This window comes from Daphnia magna, linkage group LG1 (genome assembly GCF_020631705.1).
Source record: "Daphnia magna isolate NIES linkage group LG1, ASM2063170v1.1, whole genome shotgun sequence".
NCBI lineage: Eukaryota > Metazoa > Arthropoda > Branchiopoda > Diplostraca > Daphniidae > Daphnia > Daphnia magna.
In genome coordinates, this window is record NC_059182.1 from 18,262,743 (window position 1) to 18,288,865 (window position 26,123).

The window sequence follows — 26,123 nt, forward strand, 5'->3', positions numbered from 1 at the left end:
CGCAGTACGTAAAAACGAAGAGCCCGGAATAGATTTAAAAAAAAAATGAGACATGCTCTAAATAATTTTGCCTGTTTGCATGTGGAAAATCAGCTCGGGTCTTCATCTTCTTCAGTTAAAACGTTAAAGGATTCAAATGATAGTCTTGTCAAGTTTGTGTATATACGAAAGCCGTTTTCTTACGTAGCTCGTACCAATTGTCACGTTCAATTGGATCATGCCATCTTCAAAACTTACAAGAGCTTCCTTTGTTCGTGTCATCCTGTCATTTCCGCTATAAATTTGTACGGCTTTTTTTTTCTGTGCTACGACTTTTATGTCTTTTTCATTTCGAAAATAATCTGTGAAAACCTTTTTTGTGCTTGTCTCGCCCATCGACGGCCCTGCACGCGTAATCAAGTTAATCTAATGTACATCCAAGCGCGTCCAAGAAACTCTAATTCGATAATGCCACGTATTCGGTTAATTCCATTATAAAAGGGCGATGAGTCTGCGGCCAGTTTCTCGGGGGGGAATGTCTTCGTATAGCCGTGAAATAAAACAGCGTGTGTCCTATACATATAGCGCGTGAACACACGAAGAAATTAAAGTATACAATAGACAATAGAGGTTGACGAAAGTTTGCTGACCCCCGTATATAGAATTGTTTAACAAAACATGTAATGATATGAATATAGTTCAAACTGAAATGTCTACGTTGCAGGCCATACTTTTATGTTTCACGCACCAACTCGCTATTTGTCGCCAGAGTAACGATTTGTGAATGGACGCGTAATGCAGACTGACAGTCGGAGAATATCAATAGTCTAGCGGGAGTTATAACAAGAGCTTTGAAAAGAAACCCCTCGGGTTTCGTGTTTTTCAGTTGCAGCCCTCATCAACTTTCTCATGCATAACTTGTCCATCACACCTATACATTTTTCGCCTCAGTGTTCTAAGCCAGCCCTCTATTCTCTCTGTGGGCGGCTGTTTCCTGTCTGATATAAGTGAATCGTATTGACGTAATCTGGGGGTAGGCTAGTCTACTTTCCCTAAACACACAATTTTCGATGTCGAATTAAAAGCGACTGCAAAACGCTAGTTGTTATACAAGACCTGCAGTTCACAATTGAATTCAAGTGACGTCAAATTAAGGGACGTGTTGGCAACACCCATCGTCTTCATCAGAAATTGATGAAGACCAAACTCTCTCTAGTCATTTCGCTTGACATCTGTAATGGAGATACCCCCCCTTCTCATCCGCCAAAAAGAAAGGAAGATTAAAACACCTACTTACTAACGAATCACAACGTGGAATTGATTTTTTGCGAGCAGACGGGAACTTTTGATCGTTCATGTCGTGCAGAACGAACCCAATCCCAACAGCTATTACATTATGTAGATACCGTATAGCTCCGAATGCTGATGATCTGGCCACCTATTGCAGTTCTTGTCAATGATGTAAGAGTTTCACGAAAATAATGTGATCTTTACGACCACAGAAATTTGCAATGTGTAGATGCAATGGATCGATGCCGAGCACTGAAACCTCAAAAAAAAAAAAAAAAAAAGATTCAACCAAGATTTAAAATGTAAGGAAATCACTTGCACTAGATTCAGAAACTTGGACAAACAGGCCTACACAACAGCTGATAGTATAGACCTTACATTGCACGCAGAATGCAAAATGTGGGGGGCGTATTCTTGGTACACGATCGATTACTAGAGAGTTGTAACTAATTGCTACATGAGGTGGACCCGATAATTATATAGAGGACGCCACCAGCGGGCCTTTTGTAGCATGAATTGGTTCTCTTCTCGGTATCCTAAACGGAATGTGAGGAAATAAAGAAAAGGATGGAAAAGAATTTTCTCTTCAATCTAGACGTGTATTTTTTTGTTTTTGTGTTTAATTTTTTATTATTATTATTTTCGTTATATATATACTGTATTTTCACGTGACGCAGGCGCATGAGGGCTTCGTCATCAGACAGGGAAACCCAAGAAAAATTGAGAGGCAAACGAGAAATGAAAAGACAAATAAATTCATTAGCGCGCACATCAAATGCTTATGGCAGCAAAGAAACCAAATAATCGATGTCTTCCGCTTGTTGTGGTTTCAAAACAACAAATACAAAACATACACACATGACGAGAAATAAGAAAACGGGTAATAACGAGCCGAAAGTATTCATGTATGATGCTGAGAGCCACGGTTGCGAAGGGTAGCCAATCGTTCGTTTGTGGGAGAAAACACATAACAATGAAAAAAATATAATTGTAAGAGGAAAGATTTGGTGAAATAAAAGTTTATTAATAATGGAACAAATTAAAAAATAATAAGATTCTATTATTAAAAACGTCGAGAAAATTCCTATAATCTTAAGGGAAAGTAGGTATATGAATTAAGGATACAGGCAAGGACATTTATGCAATCACGACCAATAAAACACATTATGATATTTTGTTTATGTTTAATAAATCAAGATCCCAGTTTCATTTGTTTCAAGTTTTTTTTTTTGTATATAATAACCAACCGTTTTTTTTTTTTTCACTGTTGATGTAATCTACGATATACACGGCAAATCAACAATACTTAAAGCCATTTCCGAATACTTTATTCAAAATAAAGTATGTGGCTGAAAGTAGAGCATAAAAATGCCGACATCTACTTTGTATTGCTGCTGCTGCTTCTGCTTAGTTCGTTACAAGATTGGCTGTTGGACATGATGGCCAAAGAAAACCTTGCAATCGATAGACCTATACAATACAAGTATTTGTAAGCTAAAGGGATCGTGCGTTATGTATATTAGCAGAGAAGGGAGAAATGAATTGAGAGGTTCGCTGATATCAGTTGGTAGGGTGGTAACACAGTCTTCACTCTACTCTGCATATATGAATGGCGTGTTGGTACAGGTCATTATCGATATAATATAGTAGATGGTCTGCGGTTCATTTCTGTTTTCGGCTCGTCAAAACCAACATATACACAGCAAGGCACACATTATATATATTGATGGCATGTATATAGATGTATAACACGCATTGATGTAATACTACTAGCTAATGCAAATTAATTCAATCATTCATTCGCGCACGCATGTCGCATTTTCTTATATAGATAACTCTCAGCACCACACATTTCTTTTATTTAAGGGGAGGGGGGAGGTTAAAATGTTTCTTTTCTGGTGTTTTGTAAATAATAATCTTTTCAAAGAACATTGAAGGTCACCTTTGTTTTTTTTCCTTTACTCGACTAGAAAATAATATTCTGGTGGCTAAAATGATAGCGTCTCTTAATGAAACGTCACCAGTTACTTCAAGTCAAGCGATGACTACATAATGTCCGGTCCCGGCGTAAAAACACAAACAAAATATTTTATATATCGTACATATAAGCCAGTCGTTCATTGGGATGAAAAAATAAAAATAGAAACGAATGGACAAATGAAAATTGGCAAACAAGTTTCAAAAAGAAACGGTCTAAAGCAGGGATGAAAAAAAAAGAATGAGTAGCGACGGCGTGTCGTCACACTATGCCCTACTCTGGAAATTTCTTACATCGACAAAATCCTTTCGTTCGTTCGGTTTTTCAATTGCAAAAGGAAAAAACAAAAATTAAATCCTTTTTTTTCCATTTTTTTCTCTCTCTTTATAATCCACAATCAATGGCTTCCATTTCATTTTCCTTTTCCACGAAATTGCTGGTTGTTTCCCCTCTTAAAAAATAAAATAAAAAAAAACACATTTCACGTCCGCGGAGTTGCACGTGATTAAAATGTTATTCGTCTTCATTCCTCCTGTTTAAGTCCTAGAGAAGGAGCTTCTTCGGTCCGTCCACCGGATGGCGTCTCGACGAGTGACTGGAGCTCACCAGAGCTCTCGATGCGTCTCAATTCACGGACGACTTGTTCGTGCTCGTCAAGGAGTCGGGCAAATTCATCTCGTCGATGGCGAACCTCGTCCTGCATTCCAAAGTAGACACAAACCACGCCAAGATTGTTTGTTAAATGGATCCTCACAAATAATTGAAACAAAAAATAAATAAATTCAATGGTCTCGTAGGGCGGTCGGCGGTCCCAATAGTTGCCATGGTTACAGCATTGCGCAATTTCCCCCAGAATTTCCCAAAATAGATTTCGGCTTTTTCGTTTTGTTTTTGTTGTTTTTGGAAAATTAAGAAAAAAATCGAAACGATCACAGGAATGTATGCGGTTGCAATGGGGTCAAAAATAGGGCGGACCAACTCGCAATTGCTTTGAAATTCTTCTCGTCTTGCTTAATGGGATGGAAAATTGAGGCCGAGAAAAAAAAAACCAAAAACAATTGAAAACAAAAATGGGCCAAACTGTTTTTCGCTGTTTGTGCGAAAAGAGATTGGCCAGAGATCATCAACAGTTGTGATGACGTAGATTTCTATTTTCCTGACCTGTTTACAAGACACATTCGCTGCCGCGCTGTACACACTACACTTCTGCGCAATATATAGATAACAAACCTTGAGGGCGTAGGAAGAGGACGGTGAAAATTCATTTCCTTTTTTCTAACGAGAAAACGAATAACTGTGTGAGACTTGCCTTGATCTGTTGAAGTCTGGTCTCGCTTTCCTCCCGCGACGTCGACCCGCGGCTACCCCTAGAGCACTGGCTGATGTCTGAACGGGCGTCGGCGTTGTCGTCAAACACCTCGTTACTCTCCTGGCCGTCCGATGACGTTTGATGCTGAATGTAGAACTGATGGTGATGATGCGAGTCGGAGTAATAATGACTGCCACCGTTATTGTCGCAGTCACCGTCTACGTCGTCAACGACGATGCTGTTGATGGCCGACCATGTTAACGAGTTCGTACATGTTAAAAGAGAGGAAAAAAAAATTGAGTTAGCCAAAGCAATATATTCCTGGTATTTATTACGCACACAGCAGAGACGCTTGGAGGCTCCGTAATGACGTCGAATATTCTTATGAACGTACCACGGAAATAGAAACTCAAGGCAAGCTACCGATAGCCTTGTATATAGTTTTCATCAATAATAATCAGATGTTTTTCCCCACCTTTTTTTGCCACCCGCTAAAACCTTTTGGCCAAAAAAAGAAATTCCCAATTTCCCGCTATGGAATCGACTGCCGGTATAAAAAAATAAAATAAATGAACCGCATCGGAGATTTGATCGTCAATCCATCAGACCTTTTGCTTGGCTCTGTCATCACTCCCGTTGGCCTTGGGTTTCGGCATCTTTTTCTGTATCATTATTCAACACTCGCCAACTGATGTGCTTTCGAGGTTTCTTTTACGTCATAGGGGCGGGCAGTAAAAGAGGCTAGCGGGGGATGTGCCGGTTGCTATTTATAGCATCGGGAGGAAGGAGTCGAAAAACATTGATCTCATCAACCGCGGTGGCTAAAAAGCAACATTATACGGCGGCACTGCCTTTCATCGTTTTCAAAAAAATTGCATCATTAATCATTTAAATTTGACGTTAATTAACATTCGTTTGGGATTTTGGCCCGTGCGGGAATATACGACAAAGTTCTTGGCTTAACGGCTGGGATGCGGTAATCATCTGCATTTTATTGTCAAATTAAAATATAACGACTGCATACCTGACACATGATTGCAATTTGGGTCGTTCGCCATTAGCCCCGGCGGCAGCGCCATTCATTCCACACATGGATAACTCCGAGCCTGAAACAACAAGCAAATCAAACATGAGTAACAAACGACCACATCGCTTCAACATTGGCAAACGTTCTTCATTTCCCATTCTTACCCAACCGATATAGGAAAAGTATCGATTTCTTTCTTCGGTGAGATAACCTATCGATAGTCTACCGCCATCTGGTTGCATAACTTTTTTGTCTTTTTTTTGTTTTTAAGAGCCATGTATATAGAGGAAGGAAAAAAATGGCTAGATAAAAACAAATATGACGGGATGGAGTTTAACTGTACAACAGACAAGCTGAGCCTAGACGGATACTCGCCTTCCGAAAGGAGCCATCCAGGGGACATTTTAAGATAACAGTGGCGGCGACCAAGATAGAAAACAAAAAAGAACACGCATACACAATGCGCAAACTGACGTCAATGAGTTAAATGAAAAGCTGCTGGCTCTGCGTGTTTGTTGCTGCGGCCCAAAGCTGACCAGCTGCGTGTCAATCCGACTGACGCAAATGCTATAGTTCGAACAACACGTACTTGTGCAATTTTAGTTGCAATAGAATGTGACACAATAAACTCTGCGTTAAAACAGCGTCTAGCTGATATTTGTCACCCAGATCGGGATTTTACGTCACGATCGATAGAAATCTCGTGAGCATATCAGAACTCGAGGCTTTTTATCTTTAAAATATCTGCCGTATCTTGGTATCTTCAAAACAACACAACATTTTGAAGGAAAAAAAAGGGGGGAAACGCCCGTTACGAGGGGTTTATCCATAGCACTCGTGTCTTGCATTGCTTTTTTATTTTATTTTGAAAACGAAAAGCAACGAATAAAACAAAATCTTCCTGACCGAAGATCTAGCGCAGCCATTTTCTCGATGTGATTGGGAAAGATTTGTTTCTTTGTTCAACGCATGTGAGCCGCTGGACGGGGGGGCATATGCGGACACCATGAACTCGATCCCTTTTGCCATTCGGTATAGCCTACGAAGCGTCGAGTTGCTAGTGATGACGCAAATCAGCGAAACCCGGGCATGCCTGTTATAGTATAGCCAAGGTATTTGGGGAAGAAGGGGGAAAACAAAATAAAGAAAGGAGATATACCAAGATAGTAGACTTCAAACTCCCGACAAAATGACGTCAGTCCACCTTCTAAACGGGATATGAGCTGCTCGTTGGCGTCCGTCACGTTAGACAATCAACAAAAGAGTCGAGAAATATAGAAGGAGAAAATATATGAAATGGCTGCTACTAAAATATTTGAAGGTGGCCCAGCAACAAAGAATTCGTTTAACAAGAAACGAGCTGTGCGTGGGAGGGCCCCCCCGGTTTTTCGCATATGCGTCATCGCTCCATCCTTTTCCCCTGACATTATTATTATGTTTTATAGCTTGTCGTATACACCTGCTGTTTTTGTTTTCTTTTCTTCTTCTTCTACTGGAATACCTGGCGGAGATTTCCCTGGACTAGCAAAGACTGGAAAGCAATCAATCAATTCTTGAACGCCTTTCTCCGAAAACCTTATGGGAAATTTAAAGAAAAAAGTGCCGGTTTACGTGAACGAGGGACGCAATTGAGTCGGTCGTTATGCGTAATAAGTTAGCCCTGGAAGGCATCGCCCACTTAGCAATAGAGAAACTACGGAATAAACAAACAAAAAGCGTAAAATTGTTTCCAAGAAATGATTGAAATAACACTCAATCATTTCCGGAAGCTACACGAATCTTTGCGATGTCATGTGGCGCCAACAAAACAGACAACGTTCTTTCCACTTTTCTGTTGATTTATTTGTCTTCTTTGAAAGTCTCGACAACATCGACGTGTCCAACTTTTTCTTCGTGGCTCGTGCGGAAGGAATGCGTTAAATTTCAACTGCCTCCCCCACCCGCCCACCTCCTTCTGTAGTTGTTGTGTGTACGAAAAACAAACAAAAACATGCGGGAGTTGGAGACGAAGACTTTTTTTGCCGGTAAAGAGTTTCAATCCAGTTTTCTTTTTTTACTTCACTCCGTCAGGGTCTGAAAATAGAATCGCTAATGGATCGAGTGTGTGCTGGTGGGCGCAGGGCAGAAGCAAAACGTCAAGACTGTAGTGACGTCATCAAACGCTGGACACGTGCCATGTGATTGGGATTAAAAACAGTCGAACCTCCCGCAAGCTCTTGGGCCTATATCTATAACAACACAGACGGCCAACACTTGAAAAATGTTTCGCCCGCATCCGCCCTCTTGGCGACAACATTGATCGCTATACCCCAACTCCAGAAGAAGAAAAAAAACAACAAGTCTATCGAACTGACAACTGCCGAACTGCGGCTGTGCTACTCTGTACGTTGAACTTTTCCCTATACTTAAAATCGGCCGATTGGATCAGTTTGAAAAATGGGGAAAAGGAAAAAGTTGGATGAAAATTGTGTGGCATATTATCATAAAGAAATGGATTGAAAGTAAAATCCCTAGTCGATACGAAATCCGCGTTCATCTTCTAGACACGTTTGAAAATGATCGATAAACTTGTCGAACGGAAGAGCAGATGGTGCAGCGTAATCCACATGTCGTAAAATAATATGAAGCTGGAGGCTCCTTTTTTAAATTTAAAGAACAAATTTTGCATCAAAAAGACAATCAAATGTTTGTTTTTTCGTATTAAAAAAGACAAGATATCTAGGTATCTTCGATCGTCGTACTCTCGATGGAATTCAATGTGCCATAATTCTTTACGGTTTGGTATCTGTGCGTGTATCACATGCACAATCCTCACTGGCGTTCAGATTCACGTTCATGTCGTTCTTGTTGAATACTAATGCGATTACAAGTGAAATGGGCGAAAATGTCCTCGCCCTTCTTGGAATATTGGGCGTACAGAGAAAAATGTGTTACGTGGAAGCCTTTCGTGCTTTGCATCGTACACAAGCCTTACACTTTGAAATGGTCACGGTCGTACGGAAGCGATAATAAACGAACAAAGACGACGCGGCGTCTCGCCCAATAACAAGGAAAATATGTTACAATGCACTCGTTTTCGTTTGTTTTTTTTTCAAGCAAAAAGAACTAAATAAATCAAATGAAAAAAGAAAATTGCATTACTGCTATTGGCACACTATTCACAAAGAAAAATACGAATGGAATTTTCACGAGAAACGCACGGCTATTTAAAACAAAAAATAGTTTTGTGCCTTTCGTTCTTTCTTTTGTTTTAAATATTAACGTGAAGCCCCTTGGCGACAAGTCACAGTGGCATGTCGATGTCAAAAGGACGACAACTGAATTGACGTCAAAAAGAAAAAAAAAAAAAACCCCTTTGTGTCACCTTCCGATTTTGACGTAAACACATAATCAGCAAAACTATTTCAAGATCATTCAAATGACTTAACGCGTGACGTCCAATCACTTGCACTGTGTCTAGTGTCCCACACAAAAAAAAACCGACCAACTCTTTGAATAATAATAATAAAAAACAAACAAAAAAAACTTACCGGTAGTCAAGTAAACGGTTGTCATGATGGATGTTTTAAAAACAGTATAGCCGAGCGAGAGAATGAACAGTTTGAAACGACACTGAAACGACTGATGGTGCTTAAACAGATTGAAAAACAAATGAGCCAAAATCTTCGGAATTACAAGCGACGTGATATAAGAGAAACGGTGCAATAAACCGAGAGAGATCTTGACTCGTCCGAGTCTAGCGAACGATTGACAAAGAAAGCCAACGGGGCAGATAGTACTACACACTTGTGTACGATGATGGGGGGAGAGCGAGAGTCGTCTGTGGGCCGGAACACGGACGGCCACATCTACAGACGATGCGTATAGAATTTGAAGGTGGTGGCAGCACACGACACACACACACAACAAGGTAGAACCAACGCCTGTTTTCAATGATTTTAGTTGCCTAGGAATAAGAACGAATGGAAAAATAATAGAAATTCAACGAATGTTGGCGCAGTGTAATGTTAATGGATCACATCGCATCATGCCGAGAGTCTTGCAATACGAGTGCTAGACTAACGCTGTCGCACTTGATCCGCTGGATCACTCGGAACGGAGATTGCCACTGTGCAGGGAAGATATAGACGACTAAATAGGAAAGCGAGTGGCGCAGGTGCCGTTTTATTTTTTTTTGTTATCCTCTTGTTACATCTCTGCCTGTGTTGTTGAGAAATGGATATACTTTAAGCTTAAATGATATGCAGCTGGATATTTTATTTTTTTTTAAAAACGCGGATGAGTCCCCGATCCGTCACATCTTTCTCCATTGTTCTATACGGTGGAAGCAAAACAAGAAACAAAAAAAAACGTTGAATAAGGGAACTGGCATATTATTATTCTGGCTGTTCACCCGCATATTTAACAATTCCTATTGACGTCATCGTCTATCGTCACACACTGCCACTATGCATCGATGTGATAGAATACGTAAGGCAATAAAAGCGCACGCACACGACTCGATAGAGACCGTTGAAAAGCTGTTCTTTTCTTCTGGAGAAAATGAAGAAGAAAAAATACCAATGGGAATGAGACAACTGGTGACGTCGTTTCCACCAGGGCGTCGCCGTCGCGATGTGGAGGTGGCAAAACAAAAACAAACAAAAAAAAACAGGGGAAGGGGGGGCGACTGCAAAAAGGGGAAAACTTGAGATCGTCATGTCTTTGACGTCAGCAAAAGATTCTCCCCATCTGTACGTAGGTCCATTAAATGTACTTATGTCCTCTCCGAGGGCCGTTTCAAGAAGGACTGGCTTTCTTTTTCGGAATTTTTTGAGGCTTATGGATATGAAACTGCAGTAGCCAACTAGCCGTTTAGGCGATGCTATACCGAATTTCAAACTCATTATCGATATTCGATAATGAGATGGAACGTTCCAGTTGTTTCCCCTACACCCCAAGTTTCTTGTGTGCATGGAACAAGATATGCGCTGAAACACGAGAGACTCTACGGCTAATAATAAACTCAAACAAGAAACCCAGTAAAAGGGGGAAAAAAACAAAACAAAACAATAAACAGCGAGGTAAGGGTAACGTACAACCTCACACAAGTCGTTACCGTTGTTGGGGGGCGTTTTTTTATTTTATTTCCCCGTTTTCAACTATTAAACAAAAAAAAGAGAGAGAGAAAAATGAATTAAAGAAAATGAAAGAAGATCAAAAGGTATCGCTTCTTTCCTCCCCCCGTATGGTTTCCCTTTCGCTCCCCTTCTCCTTGTTGCGATTATTCAAGGTAATTTCACCTGCTCAGGTGTAGAGAAAAATGAGACAGCGGCACGTGTCGCCTGTAAAGTGTGTATCTCTTTTGTGTTTTGTTTTGTTTGTTTTTTTTTCGTTTGGTTTGTCGAAAAATGTATATAACACGCAACACGGCAAACAGAACAAAAAATGTGGAAAGGAAATTCGAACAATATGCATAAAGTCATAAACACACACACACACGAAAATGAAAAATCAGAGAGAATGTGCGGAATTAGTGAAATGTATAATTTGCGTGTATCAAGTGTGTTTCATAGCGTTCGGCAAATCAAACAGAAATCGATTGTAGTGTATGAACGTTTAGCGGTTTTCTTTCTTTTACAACACAAATGATGTGGGGATTTTTTAATTGGCAGGGGGGGAGTTACGAGAACTGCTGGATGGCAATTCCGGGGGGTGCAGACGATGTGTGGCGGACAGAAATGGATGGAGTAATATTCATTCTTTTCCTTCTTCGTCTGGATATGGGGGAGGAGTCGTAGATATTATATATATATATATATGACGCAAACTTCTAAAGGCCGGACTCGATTTGAACAACAATGGCGACACTAGTGTCTCCTCCGCCAGTGTAGGAAACAAAAGCAGACCGTTGCTAAGTCGTGAGTAATGGACACACGAAGATTAAAAAAAAAACTAAAAGTGGATTGCTAAAATCGATTGAAATGGGAATCCAATAATCTATTTTTTCCTTCTTCTTCTTCTTCTTCTTCTTCCTTTTTTCTTATTTGACGCAGCGTTGCTGGGGACGGGAGGAAAGAAAAACAAACGAGTAGGAAAAAAAACAAATAAAGAATCCCTTCTTTATGTTGTTGCGAGTGTGTATAGATATTGAGAAGTGAAAGACGCCATCGCTGAATGTAAAAGTTCTCCGAAACGGAGCAACGCCTCGCTTGACAAAGATTTCCTTGGACACGGCACACACCAGTTGTGTCGTGGAAACTCTTTAACAATGGCCCGTTCTTATTGAATGAAACAACTGCCCCGGTGTACGGACAAAAGACATTTGGAAGGTGGGGGGGGGAGTTAAAAGCCGTCTATTTTAAGTTATAGTGTTATACCATCTTTTTTGCTGCTTTTTGCATGTGAAACATTTATAGCCAGCAGACACGAGCATACCGAGTCCTGCGGGGTATCTTATAGAAGAGCCGCGAGGCTTAATAACGGAGCACTGCCTATAGCACACGCAAGATGGACGATCGGGAGTATCTTAAAATATCATACAAAAAAAAAAGGATTGGAGATTCCGTTTCAATCGGCAGCGAATGAGACGTAGACTGAAAACAATTTTCTTGTAGTCTAACTTCCGTTCAGGATCCCCTTTGGCCTCCAAGCCCCCCCTCCGCGTCTTTGCTGACGCTGATCGATAAACAGGGGACCATTTGATAGGATTGAAGTGGTCGATTCCAGCAGCACAAACATACCATGATGTCTGTATATGTTCAACAAAAAAAGGAGAGAGAGAGAGAATCACGCTCTCAGTAGGATTGAATTGGGTAGGAAATGTAGAAATATTTTTTTTGGAAATGCTTGGTGTTATTGCACGGGGAGACGAATTTGTTGGGGTGGGGGGGACGTCGGGACACGAGCCACTAAAGTGACGTGTTGCGTGGAGCTTTATTAGCATCCCCTTAAGAGATAGGCGTCAAAAAGAGAACCCCCTAACAAACAAAACGCCCTTTCTTTTATTTTTTTTATTATTGATTGTTAAATGGCCCTGCACAAAACAAAACAAAAAAAATTTGGTTTTTCTCTTTTTCTGCTCCGTCAAACGCACAGCAGACACTTAAAATAAAAGTCCCGCATAATTTTTTTTTTCCCCCAACAAATATAATAATATCAGGGACTGCTGGCTCGTTCGGGTCTAATAAAGGGAACCAACAAAAAGAAAAGAAACGTACGATGACGTCTTTGGCATTCCGCCTGCTGTTTTTCTTTTCTTTTGAAGGATATAAAACCGTTCTGCCGACACTCTTACTAGTCTCTGGTAGTATATCGTCTGGCGAGTCCATTTTGATTAATAGTCATCTCGCTCGCTCTTTTTCCTTTCCTTTTTTCGCTGTGTTGTAAATAGTGGAGAAATGCAGGAGCCATCAAACGTTGCCTCCTCCCTTTCTTTTATTCGCTTTGCCATTTGATTTCGACTACAGTCAGCTCGTCGGGAATCACATAAAAGGTACGAATCAGATATACAGTATATATATATCAGCTTTCCCTCTCTACGTCTATTGTCCTCGATTCTCTAAAAATGTCCGTGTCTGGTGTGTCCCTCACTCGCATATATAGTACACTAGGTCGTGCATTATCTAATCTCCATCTCTCTCTCCTCTCTCTCTCTTTGTTCTCCTTTTGTGCAAATAGTTTGGAAGGGCTGGCGTTTCGCACATCGTCCGGATAAATCCAAACAAAACATAAACGTTTAGAGAACGGGAAGACGGTAAATATTCTGTGTGTGTGTATGTGTGTGTGTGTGTGTGGGCTGGAAGAATTCAAGATGGCAGATAGAAGACAATAAAAAAAAAACGACGACTTTTGAAGCGACGAGAAAAAGAAAACAAAAGAGTGGCCAAAAGAGGGGAAATGATAAAAAAGAAAAGAAAAATGCAATAAGAGACGGTATAATGTGATGGTTTGCGTGCAATGTGCTGTAGATATATATGGGGGGTTGCTTGCCAAAAAAACAAAATAAGATACTCGGCCGTCTAGGCGCCACTGGATGAAACTCGCCAATCAAAACACAACTCTCGAGAAACAAGGAAAAACACACGTGGCGTTTTCTTTTGAAGGAAGGTTAGGTTAAAACGTATTCAACAAATGCAAGCCGCTGAACGTTCGTAAACTACTAGATCGATTTTCTGTTTTTTTTATCTTTTCCTTTTGAAATGCCCTAAAAATGATTTCGATTTCATTCACTCTTCTTCTTCTTCTTCTTCTTCTTCCTCTTCTTCTTCTTCTTCTTGAGGTTGAGCAACGCTAAGGCTTGTTTCTTCCTCTTCTTCATTTACCACAAGCGGAGCTTCTTCTTCTTCTTGCGCCGGTTGTTCTTCGTCAACTGTGGCCGTAGGTTTCCTCCGGAAGGATTCCTCTTCTTCGCCCCAAGTGAATTCCGCCACAGGTTCGATCGATTCCTGCGGTTCAACATCTGTCGCCATTTCTTCTGGTGCGACATCTTCTGGTGCGACATCTTCTGTCGCCATGGCTTCTTCTTCTTGTGCGTGTTCTTCTTCAGCCACTTCAGCTGGTTGTTGTTGCACCACCTCCTCCTCCTCGACTTGTGCATTCTTCCGCCGATTAAAGATGAAGTCTTCTTCGCCTTCCCAGATGTCGTCTGTGAGGACCTTGACGGTCCAAACATAAATCCATCAATTTCTTGTTCAACATGCAGAGATCGGATGATAGTCAGTGACATCCATTTGCATATCGGAGAGTGTGAAACACGAGAGAAAAATGGCGCTGTTTTGTGTGCGTGTGCGTGAAGGGAGCCACCCAAATGGGCTCCGTAAAAAAGAAGGAAAAATTGAGAAAATGTAGAGAAAGAAAAGGCAAAGCCATTCAGGTTTATTAATATTTCTTCAAGAGAGTTAAATAAATATCCCAAAGCGAAGAAAAACTCAAATGACAAACTGGCACGGCGAGAGGTGAAGAGAAAAACACAAGTGAAAAGGAGAAGTATGAAAAAAAAAAAAAAATCAAAACGTCTAGAAGAGAATTATTAATTGGCTTCGAAAATTATTATTTTCTATGAATATTAGGGAAAAAGAAAAGGAAAAATAAGTGCGCAATAAAGGAGACGAGTTTCTTTGTGTTGGATCTAAATGAAAGGAGGTGCATTACCGGGATTGATTCAATCAGTTGCGTTTGATTGGCTCTACTAGAATCGATCACGAAAACACCATAATGAACGATTAATTATTATTATTATTATTTTTCAAAACGGCCATCAATCAACTCAGATAATGGGGTGGGTCGTTTTTCAAATACTCTCGAAGCGACCCCGTTGTTTGTGAATTATCGTTAAAAAAAACCAAAAAAAAATTAACAAAATAAAACAACTATTAGAAGGCAAAACAGAGAAGAGAAAATAAACGTGTTTGTTTGGTGCACAACCATCGGTGAAATGTGTGTTATGCGCCAGGACTGCCAGTGCGTGTTCTGAGGCAACTTAAATGTTATTTATTCCATACGATGCGACAGGCTGTCGGCGAGTGGAACGGAAGAACGCGGAATTATTGTGATGTCATCCACGGTTAAAAAGCCGCCCAGTTAATTCAAATTAAGTTAAGAAAATGTTTTCGAGTGTGTGTGTGTGTCATGTGAATGTGTTATTCAGTTTTTGTCATGTGTCAGTTGAAGAATCTTTCAATTTGCAAAAAAAAATAAAAGACAGTTAATGAAAATTGCTTAAAAAAAAATTAATAGTTAGAGTTTAAAAAACAAATGAACGTCAACAGTTATTATTATTAATTTAATGTTGCTTTGTTGCTTTGATTTTAGTCGGTGCTTACTGCAACTTGTTCGGGGGCGACGGCAGTTTCTTCGGCTACGACTTCCGACTCGGCAGGAGCGGCTTCTGGCTCGGGTTCTTCAGCCGCGGCGGGTTCGGCAACCACGGGTTCAGGTTCCGGCACAGGCATTTCAACTTCTTCGACCACTTCCGGCTCCTAATAATGAGATGAACAACACATCGTTGCGTCTTCTTATTTGTGCCATCCTTTCGAAGCAAATGTGAAATCAAATCAACAGCTTACGGGTTCGGGTTCGGGTTCGGGTTCCGGTTGTGCTTCTTCCACCGGAGCACTTTCTTCCTCTTCGACAACAGGCTCGGGGTCAAGTTCAGGTTCCGGTTCAGGTTCCGGCTCCGGCTCAGGAGTCGGTTCCTTAACCTTTGACTTCTTCTTCTTCTTTTTGACTTCTTTCACCTCTTCTTCGGGTTCCGGCTCGGGCTCCGGTTCCGGCTCAACTTCCGCCGAATAGTTGTCTTCCGGTTGCGTCTCATCCGCAAAAGCAACAGTCGACGATTCCGTTTCAACTGGCAAAGCCCATGGATCCTCATCTTCCGGCTCGTCGTCATATTTGGTGATCATCTGGGCCTTGCGCTCCTCGGCGGCAATTCGAGCAATCTCTTCGTTGGCCTGGGCCACCTTCTTGTTCACACGATCCTGTTCCAGACAATTTAAAAAACAAACAAAGTAAACGATCTCTTTCGCAAAAGACACATAAAAGAGCAGGGAAACATTTGCAATGTTGGAAAAGGTGACATTGAATGCCCTTCTGCGTTAAATCAAAGAGAAAGAGCAGCCGATGAGTCGGACAATAAACGATGGGGAAATATTAGAGAGCCGTTGCTGGGCAACGGAAATTCAAATATCAGGCCGTTCAAATATTGAATACGACAGCAGTTGTGCATAAGACACGTGACGGCTTACCACGATGCGTTCGGGATCCCTTTTCTCGTTGATGCGGTTCCGCGCCGAAACCCTTCGTGCCATTCGCTGATCCCTGGTCGTGTACACAACTGAAACACAAGGAAGAATAAAATTCGAAAAACAAGGTTTGAGAACGCAGCACGTGCGCAATCCGATTGACGAGCAGAGAAGCTTTCGAGAAGCAGAGGGAGAAAAGGAAAGGGCGCTGGATTTAAATGAGGGGCACAGACAGACATTGAATACCAAGGATTTCAGGATCGCTTTGTTATTAGCGATGCGCACATCCAAAGAGCGCAATCTGCACGAACGCAGATTACGCCATCGCTGGGTTACCTTCCATTTGACGTCATCAGCACGAGATATTTTCTGCTGAGAGGAGGTTAATGAGTACTACGGTGTAGGTAAATGATTGGAAAAGGGGGGAGCGTAGGGAATGAAACAAATGGCGATGCAATAAAATCAGAGACCTGGTCCGGAACTGTGGGCCCGTCGAGAACTGCGGATGTAGTGAGACAGGAAAGAGATTCCGCATTTGATTTTGCTGTCGTCCTCCGAGTACAATGGAGTGCTGCGTTTCGACTGCGGGTAATGTCCTGCATAGGAAATGCATGCCAAATGACCTTTGCCTTGTTAATGTGCAATGTTACGTGATTAATGAGTGATGCAATAAGCAAAACGAAATAGCGCAAAGAAAGAAAAGAAATGAAAAAAAATAAATAAATAAAAAAGAACAATTAACATGTTTGAAACAACAAACACGCGACGACAATGGCTGGTGTGATCGATTCCAGGTGAGATCAATAATGGACACGTGCCAACGTGTCCAAAACATCAAACACCTGACATGTTTACACGAGGCGAAACAAACGAAGCCGTTGTGACAAAACGCGCCAATCATTTGGCCTGACAAAAATGTCTGCTAAAATATCGTGAATAGATGCAATGACGATGCACTTTGGAAACTTTCAAAAACACCATTAAATGAAATGTCTCAAAGTGGTTTCGAAATGCCACCATGGAATTGAAAACTACGTATATAGAGATAGAGAAAAACAGATCACGTGGAATGGGATTGCTAACCAATGGTTCCCCTGTAGGTATCGGAGTCCCTGCTGGAACGGCTCGACAAGTACATGGAGTGACGCGAATCATAGGAAGGTGATTCATACATGGATGACTCGCGTGATCTCAACGATGACGGCCTAAAGTACGAGCTGGAACTGGCCCTCTCGTAGTCGCTACTGCCACTCATGTAGCTGAATCAAGAAATCAGAGACTTGTCAAGTAATTGGGACATTCAATTGGTGGCCAATTTTGTTTCATTACCGAGCCGAATTGCGGCCAGCCAACTGAGACGGTTCCATGTGGTAATTATTAACGGGCGTGTAGCGATTGAGGACGGACGAGGCTGCATAACGCCAATTGCGCATATCATCTTGGATATCCTAGTAACCAGAAATGACCAACAATTAGATGTGGCAATAACAAGAGAAACGCAATTCCCCAGGCATGTGGGCCAGCTTAAATAATATATCTTCATTAAAGCTGCACACGAGTGCAATTTTTCTCGATTGGACGGTAGAACAAATGCCAATCGAAGGATGTAATAACTCGTAATCATAAAAATATGACGGCCATTTCCCCGTTTCGGGGAACTAGTCCGTTGCTCCAATTTCTATTAAAACGGACACTTGAATGGACTTTTGTTGTTAAATCCCCACCCTATTCTCGTCCAACGACTTGATTGTTCCGAACCAAGTTTCAATTTCCCCCCCTCTCTCTCTCTCTCTCTCTCTCTCTCCACCAAATACGCTTCATTCTGATCTAGAAACGTGACATAACTATTGATTTTAAGCCGTGAAACGAAAAAGACTTTGACCCGCCTCGGCATCACGAAGCTCACGCATCCCCTAAATATATAAATATTTTTTTATCGACCGCATTACAATCCCCCCCCCCTTTTTTTATATAGTTCCAAAGACCCAGGTTTCCTTCCTCTTTCGCTCGTGGATTACATCAATTCCCATAACGTTTAGAGAAATTAAATTATCGAACGCATCCATTTTTCCCCCCCAACATTTTGACCCGTTCTCAGCGACCTTATAGATTTGGAACGTCCATTGTCGGACACAATACATCATCGAATCGCCATGTTCTCCTGTGCCAAGGAAAACGAATTATTATTTTTTTTTCGCAATAAAATTTACATCCCGCAGCGCATTATTCAATAAAAAATAAATAAATAAATATCTTACTTGCATCGATGTAGCAAAAGTGTCCTCCAAATAGGAAGCAGGATTGTATTTAGGCACTACTTGAATCAGGATGGGTTCTACAGCGTCCGAATAGAGAGCGCTCATACGATGGGCCGATATCGGCACCGAGAACAAGGACGGTGGAGCCGAGGGTGTCAGACGTTGATGAGCGATCCTCGGGATGGATCCGTGATACGTCTGCGCCTATACGAAAAGATGATTAGAGCGACAGGGCACCAAACAAATATGGATTCAACGTTCACCCATTCATTGGCGACGAATGATAGCAAGGCATTATTGCAAAACAGGCTTTCATTAAACATCGAGATTGGCTCGGTTATGTTTTCATATCGAATAAATGTATTAATATTATGAAACATTCTTCTAGGCGATACGTGTCCCCCTTTCCCTTTTATTTTTGTTTTTTTACGTCAATAAAAGCAATAAACACACATTCTTTAGCGATCAGTTGATTGAGTTCATTCAACGCTAACACAGAAAAACAGCAAAGAAAGTTGGAGAAGATAGGCAAATGTAAATGTTTTTAAGTTCGAAATAAAAGCAACGAGAAACCCATCATGCGGAGATTGTTAGTGGCGATTTCTTTTTTTCTCTCTCTCTCGCCAACTACCATTGCATAATGGGCAAGCCAACGCCCATTTCATTCAAGCCATTACAAGTTTGATGAACGAAGAGAGTTCCGTTCGTTGTGCATAACCCAGAAACGTTGCAAAGAATTTACATTAGCCTCAGTATTGCGTTAACAAGACGATTGTATAAAGAAAATGATTTGACATCCGACCGATTGTCTTTTCTTTTTTGCCGCTTCATTGCGGTACTCGGTTTCCAAGTCATGCCGGACAATTATGCCCGTAGGAATCGTGAACGAGGAAGGCAGTCAGCGGGAAAAGTCCTTGGCGTATTGACGTCAATGAAATCGTGCATCAGCACATTTTAAGCTAATTTTTCGTAACGTGAATGAGGGCCGCGTCGTTTGCAAACAAACGACGACATAACAATGGCCGAAATAAGGGTAGGCGGACTAGCAAAAAGTAGATTACAGCTTCCATGGGCAGTCACAGCCAGTAAATGAACGGGGCTAAATGTACCTGCATTAATGTTTGCACACAGCCATAAAAGAGTCACGATCCAACGACTGACAAAGAATTATTTTAGATGAGCCCTCAACTGGTCGCTGTTACGCAAGCCATATTGCCACCCCTTCCCATTTCAGGTGGCAATTGAACGACGTTGGTTAATTGAAAAATGTGAGAGTAAAGATCGCCACACATGGATCACTAATTCGTAGCGAAATGGCGTCTAGCGGTTCGTGCCTTTTGAGAAATGATCCGAGTTTTATGTTATGTCGTTAACGATTGGCCGGTTAGTCGTCAAGCAATCGATTTAGACGGGCCATCCAATTAGACCGAAAGGTTTGCGAGAGCATTGAAAAAACTAAGAAGGTAGGATACCTTGCCTATTCCTGGTAGATGGTGGAAGTACACCTTAGCGGGATGGTGATGCTGCTCAACATGTTATAAGACGTAAATAAAACGGGGGAAAAATTTGTAATTCCGCACGGAATTAAGTTGAACGATTATTTGCTGTAATTCAAAAAATGTCCCCCCTTTTTTTTTAAATTTTATTTTGAAAGTAATAAAGAATTTAACCGATCCCAGCCCGAAATAACTTCCCTTTCACGAAATAATTGAATTGCTTCGCACTAAAAAACATTTTAGACTAATGAACATCAATATTAACTATTAGACTAGCGAAATTATCATAAATTACTCAAGGAAGAGATGAAATAGGCCTAGATCGACAACGATCCATTCGCGATTACGTTTGAAAACGAACCAACATGGAGAATGAGCAAGTTAGTTTGTTACTCGAGTGTTCGTTCACGTGATGACAACTGTGATACTTGTCCAATCCAAAAACGTCAGTAAATTATGCACGAACAAATAAAAACAATGAAATGTACGAAAAGTGGGGTGATTCCTATGAAATTCTACAGTTAGAAACGTAAGAAAATCAAGAGACTCTCCAACTCGCTGAATCAGATACGATGAAATTAGCAAAATGATTTTACAAGACTCGCCAAACAAAATGTTTACGTGAACGTTGATCATAAAAGACTTAATGAACGATGTATGCGCGAAACTTTTCGGATTCAAACGGCTTTAAGTTCGAATGGGTATTTAATGAACGTCAAAGCTGAGAAATCGCAAGACTCCTACAAACCCAGGAAAAAAACGTCGGCCGCAATAAAGTTGAACAAAAGTGAAAATGTCAAAGGTTCGCACCGGATTACCACGTACCGGAACATGCATTTCGCAATCAATCATAATTCCATTGCGTTGCAATACGCTCACGCTAGCGGGATTCGCCATATCTCCGCCTTACATCTAAAAAAAAAAAAACGACCGTAGCGCACGCTTCGATATCGGTGCGTGCTCCATGAGACCATACAAAGTGCACACTCCGTGTTCGTGTAATACCGTCGTCTCTAAGAACATTGCCGGGTCTTCTTTTAATAGAGAAGAAAGAGGCGTGTGTAACACAAGCACGAGGGCATAACGGACGCTTAAGCTCGTGTAGGTATACAGCATGCGTTAGTGGACTTTGTGGCCGTACGTGCCAAGGTGGAGGGCAACGACGCGTAGACGCCAAAACCCTACCCCCTTGATATCTAGCCTTAAGTACACCTTCAGTGTTGGCATACGGCGGAGGAACCGAAAACAAAAAAAAACGGGCGTACGGAAAAGGATCATTTGATCAGCAGCGGGCGTCCAAAGTGAAAGTTGATGATGCGCGCAAAAGAAAAAAAAAAAGGACCAATCAGAAAAAGAAGAAATGTCGTGACAAGTTACGTTCCAGGCCACGTGACATACGACATGGGGTGGGGTGAATGTCAGGGCGTCACGTGAGACGGGGACGTAGGTCGGCCATCACCAATACTAATTAGCTTTCAAAGCCATGCAAGTCATGGAACCAATTAATTTAGTCAATCCTCTTTCTGTTTTGCCATTTCTTTTATTTTTAAATATTCATTTCTAGTTGGCTCTTAGCGTGCCCGTTTTTCTTTTGTCTTTGAGTCACGCGCAATTGATCTCACGGCATTGATTTCTGCCATTCAATATTCGATCATTCGCCATTCTAAATGTCTCTGTGATGTCGCACAAAAATGACCCCAATTTACTTTGAGAGTTGAACCAAAATACTTGGTCCGCATAAACAAGGGCGAAGCTGAAGGTGAAAAATCGGTTACGTGACACGGGGCGGAGGTGAACCCACCAGGGGAAAAGGGATCTTTATGTTGTTGCACAAGGACAAATCCAAATACATTTAGCCCGCAAATCATTTGAGCGCATTTGAACGGCAGATTCAGATAAATGAACACGTCGCAAAGGCAATGGCCAAAACTACCCATCCCCCCCCCCCTGAAACCATCCAACTACTACCAGCCGTTTAAATGAAGTCGTTCCAGCATTTGTGTGCATTAGCCGCCATAATTGCATTGACTACGTTCCTCCCGTTTATCTTTGCTTAAAAATAAGGCCTGAAAAAACCCAATCTTTTTGTTGTTGTTTCAAAATGTCACAGAAAGACCCAAGCAGAACAACAAAACATAAAATGATAATAAAAGAGTGTTTCCAGTTTTACGAGCCCCATAATTTGACCGCAATCGTATCATATCACAACCATTGCGACAGTCGAATGCGATCGGATAAATTTCAAAGATGCCCAAAGGGGATATCGATAACATGACACTCTTGGAAGACAAGAGTGCACTTATTCTTAATAGCTTGCCAGTGTGTAAACGAGATTGTTCGGTTATGCTTTTGTTTTATTCGATGATGCTTTACTTTCCCCTCTCCCCCAAAGCCCTAATTTCTCAATTTCATAAGAAAGAAAGAAGAAAAAAAGGAATAGACGTAAATGGCGTGAATGAGATTATTCGATTAGTAGTTAGCTCTTGAGTAATGTTTAGACCGTAGAACGACAATCGCAATTTAGGAACAACGGAGTAGTTGTGTTGTGTTAGTTATAATACGAAACATTTGCCTGCTATTTTTTGTTTGTTTTGTTTCAGTGATATTAAAAATGAAAGACGATAAATCTGCACACCCATCAAGTCTACAGATGCCGGGAGCCCAAGCCAAAATTGTCCGGCAGACGCGGTTTGAATGGAAGCAACAACAAAACAACAACAACAAAATGAAAGCGAAAAGAAAAAACAAAACAGAAAAGAAAAGCTGTAAAGAGCAGCCGAACGAGAGAAAATGAGATAAGAATATGAGGACAAGCTAGCTAGCTGGTGAGTGGCGCAAGAGCCTATTTTCAGTTATACGGCCGTGAGCCGAAAAAGCGGGCGGACGTGAGCGAATTGGGCCAACTTACCCGAGGAGTCGACACCGAATAGATCGACGCGCGCGGATAGAACGAATATGCAGACGGATGATAATCGCTCCAATACGACGCCTATTATGCACAATGAGACACATTCCATATAGTTATCGGCTGTTCAGCTATTGCGTCATCATAGCCCCTCAACGGCCACGGTTAAATTTACGATTTTGTCACGCCCAGCGAAGGTTACAAAATAGCCATACTAATGTGGACCCAACTGACTTTTACATTATAAACAAAGAAGCAAAATTCCGGCCTTTCCTTTTCAGCTTGCAATTTTTATTGGTTATCCCTTTCGTATTTTAGGGCAAGCTGCTCTCTTTCGCCATCCATCTCTACTTCCTTCAGAGCTTATTTTAGTCCCGGAAAGAAAAAATAAAAATAAAAGCAGAAGCCATGCAGACCCCCCTTTCTCTTTTGTTGCATTTTTTTTATTTTTTTTTACAACGGGAACTGCCGCTACCGTCCGGCACCAAACGGCGAGGCGTCCATTTCTATTCCCGTCCTGTTATGAACTCAACTCTTTACAAAATGCGTCGGCGCGTGATTTTTTTTTTTTTAATTGATGTTATTCACTTCTGGGGGTGGTTGAAGGGGATTTCAACGTCATTTCTACAAGGCGGAGAAAGAAAAGCACATCATCTCAAATGTATGGGTTCGCAAAGAGAACCTTCCCATCCTTACCGTGAATGTCCGTCATCAATTTCCGTAGGTGCGCGTTTTTAGCAACAAAGGAAAAGATAAGAGACTCGAGTTGGTTTCAAGAAGACATTAGCCAAGGAATCTGCGGGCCGCTACCCAAATACATTCGCCTTCACACAAAGCTGCAGCGAGCGAGTGAAAAACACGTTAAAGAGTCATTTTTGGCTTCCGCCTTCATCTTTTTCCCTCCCTTTCGTCGACTTCCTACTCTTTTCCCGTGACACTGTCGCACCGGCTACTGGGTAATTCTACTAGCCCGAGCTCACCGAGAAAGTTGGTGAGAGAGCCTATTAAGGCCAGATCTGCGAGTCAAGATGGCGGGCGCGATTGCTAGCGGCAAAGGACATTCAACGTCGGAAATGAAAAATAACAAGTGGTAGTCGCAACCACAAAAGCCTTTCATCATCGCTGAGCAACGCTGAAAAAGCAATCATTTTTGACACACTCGTTTCTGCCTATCATCCCCCCCAACAACAAAAATCTGAGCGAAATCCAATTCGAAGGGAAATATGCGGTCAAACGGGCCCGGCTGTTTTCTAATCGTCGTCTCAGTTGACGGGCTTGACGGTACGTGTTGTTATTCGCCTCCATTACAAAAATCATTTCCGCACATTCGACCTTCTTGCTGGCCGACCACTGAACTCGTGTGCATTGTTGTCTGGTATTGACCCTATCCAACAAAATAAAAATCGATCTAAAAAAAAAAAAAAAGGGGGATTTTTGACAAGAGAGCAGTGAAAATGTGTTACAGATTCTTGGCGCTAGACTTGGCTTGTGACGTGTTACGATCGCATTGCCAAGAGTTTGACATGTCAAAAGGAAGTCGCTGATGGTTTTTGTACCCATGGCCCCATGGCCAATGAGCGAACCCTAGTATCGCCGTACGTGCTGATGAAGACATTGACTCAAACAAACAAAAGCCCAGCGGGAAAAAGCACAAGGTAAACAAGATCAACGACCAACTTCTACATCGCGGCGATCCAAATAGGAAACGAAAGAGTTTTTGCCGATATGAGTTGGCACAAACAAGACAAAAGTTTTCACTGTAGACGCAAATAAAATTTAAAAAAAAAAAAAAAAAAGGAAGGGATAAGATCACGTGTTTTTTTTCCCCGTCCAAAATTAGATCCCGGAGGTGCTGGGAGCAAAGGATTACTGGATCTATTAGGAAGGAAGTTGGCGTAAACACAGCCTACGCTCCTTTCCCACATTTTTTTGCGATTCACGGTAAAAAGACGGGAACTGGGAGTTCGACATTCCCCACCCATCACCATCTTCCCCTTTGGCAAGATAAATCTTGATGATTACTTGCCCACCCATTTCGCAAAATGTCAGCTGCGAATGCTGTGCAAAAACAAAACAAACAAACAAAAAAACGCGTAGAAAATAAGAAGTGAATGAGAGCAATGATTTTCCCAAAGATCCAAACGTAGGATCACTTCCGCTTCTTCTTTTTTTTTGTCTTCCGATGTCAAACGCATACGACTAAAGAAAATCACATCAAGTATGTTCTAATGAGCCTATCGAGAAGCAGGATCTTTTGATTTCGTTTCTAAACGTGACAATGTACGAAGACCTGATGATTTGATTTCTCTGACTTTCGATTTGCTCTGCCATTTGAGCAAACCCAATTTTTGTGTACCCCGGTCACGAAACGAAAAAAGGGCAAATATAATTAGAGAATTTAATTTCCCTAATAATGGAAAACTTACCGGCATGTAGTTGCTACGCAGTGACGATGTGTAGGATGACGACGACGACGAAGGGCCATAAGAGCCACCATATCCTCGTTGACTAGAGTAGTAGCCTGCCATTGTTATCGTTTCCTCCAGATCCGAAATTAAAGGCAGCAACATTTCACGCCACCAACGACAATGGCAAAAAAATAATAATAAATAAATTAATAAAAGAGTAAAAATATACATACAAAAGTAAACACAATCAAATAGCTTCCTCTTACCCGGTTGCTTTTGTGCAGTCGAATCCCGAACGTGAAAAGACCACTTTTAATTAACAACTGCACGATCGGCCCAGAGAAGGGAAAAGGGGAATTTCGAATGAAGGGAGAAGAATTTGTCTTCGTCCGGTCACCAAGAAGAGTGCGTCGTCGACTGTACTTGCAGTGGACGTGAAGATGCAAACCGACTCGAGATCCTCTACCTCCGAAACAAAACTCTTCCACAAGATCGCAAGCTTCCACAAGCTTCCACGAGCCCTAAATTTAGATGCCACGGTCAATGAGAAATAGACACAAGAAAAAGGAGGAGAAAGAAAAGAAAATAGGAAGAAGAAGGACGGGATAGAAGGGGGAAAAAAAAAACAAAATAGAATCCACTTCTTCTTACGGTTTCCATTCCGTTCATCTCATCTGCTTTGGCCCATTTTTGTCTTCATCTGTCTTGGCTTTCTTGGCACCACCTACGCATCGCTTTTCAACAATGGGTTA

The 26,123-nt window shown here is 41.5% G+C and overlaps 2 protein-coding genes across 10 annotated transcripts; both read right to left on the reverse strand.

The window, feature by feature from the left end:
• Positions 1-1,847: 1,847 nt before the first annotated feature.
• On the reverse strand, positions 1,848-9,374 carry LOC116936259. The gene is made up of 4 exons (XM_032943435.2): positions 9,114-9,374; positions 5,581-5,662; positions 4,557-4,794; positions 1,848-3,944 (listed from the first exon to the last, which is right to left on the reverse strand). Exons 1-4 carry the CDS (start codon positions 9,136-9,138, stop codon positions 3,771-3,773), a joined length of 519 nt encoding a protein of 172 aa, XP_032799326.1. The 5' UTR covers positions 9,139-9,374; the 3' UTR covers positions 1,848-3,770.
• Positions 9,375-11,322: 1,948 nt separating this feature from the next.
• LOC123477011 (glutamic acid-rich protein-like) lies at positions 11,323-26,055 on the reverse strand. Of its 9 annotated transcripts, none has more exons than XM_045180119.1 (13): positions 26,023-26,055; positions 25,638-25,892; positions 25,390-25,503; positions 22,967-23,047; positions 20,035-20,085; positions 18,563-18,766; positions 17,634-17,752; positions 17,388-17,563; positions 16,775-16,900; positions 16,308-16,396; positions 15,630-16,040; positions 15,387-15,542; positions 11,323-14,219 (listed from the first exon to the last, which is right to left on the reverse strand). In XM_045180119.1, exons 1-13 carry the CDS (start codon positions 26,038-26,040, stop codon positions 13,791-13,793), a joined length of 2,229 nt encoding a protein of 742 aa, XP_045036054.1. In that variant the 5' UTR covers positions 26,041-26,055; the 3' UTR covers positions 11,323-13,790. The 9 variants fall into 9 exon arrangements, with proteins under 9 accessions (XP_045036054.1, XP_045036052.1, XP_045036063.1 ...); XM_045180117.1 differs by having other exon boundaries at positions 16,775-16,933; XM_045180141.1 differs by lacking the exon at positions 11,323-14,219 and adding an exon at positions 14,410-15,237 and having other exon boundaries at positions 16,775-16,933.
• Between the last annotated feature and the right edge of the window lie 68 nt (positions 26,056-26,123).

Coding starts and splice junctions, on each gene's coding strand:
- LOC116936259 (XM_032943435.2), bottom strand. CDS start 9,138: ATGACAACCGTTTACTTGACTACCG. Junction 4,795..5,580: donor AAATTGCAATCATGTGTCAG/GTATGCAGTCGT, acceptor GGCCATCAACAG/CATCGTCGTTGACGACGTAG. Junction 3,945..4,556: donor CCAGACTTCAACAGATCAAG/GCAAGTCTCACA, acceptor TTTGGAATGCAG/GACGAGGTTCGCCATCGACG.
- LOC123477011 (XM_045180117.1), bottom strand. Junction 16,934..17,387: donor TACCTACAGGGGAACCATTG/GTTAGCAATCCC, acceptor CACATTAACAAG/GCAAAGGTCATTTGGCATGC. Junction 16,041..16,307: donor GGGATCCCGAACGCATCGTG/GTAAGCCGTCAC, acceptor TGTCTGGAACAG/GATCGTGTGAACAAGAAGGT.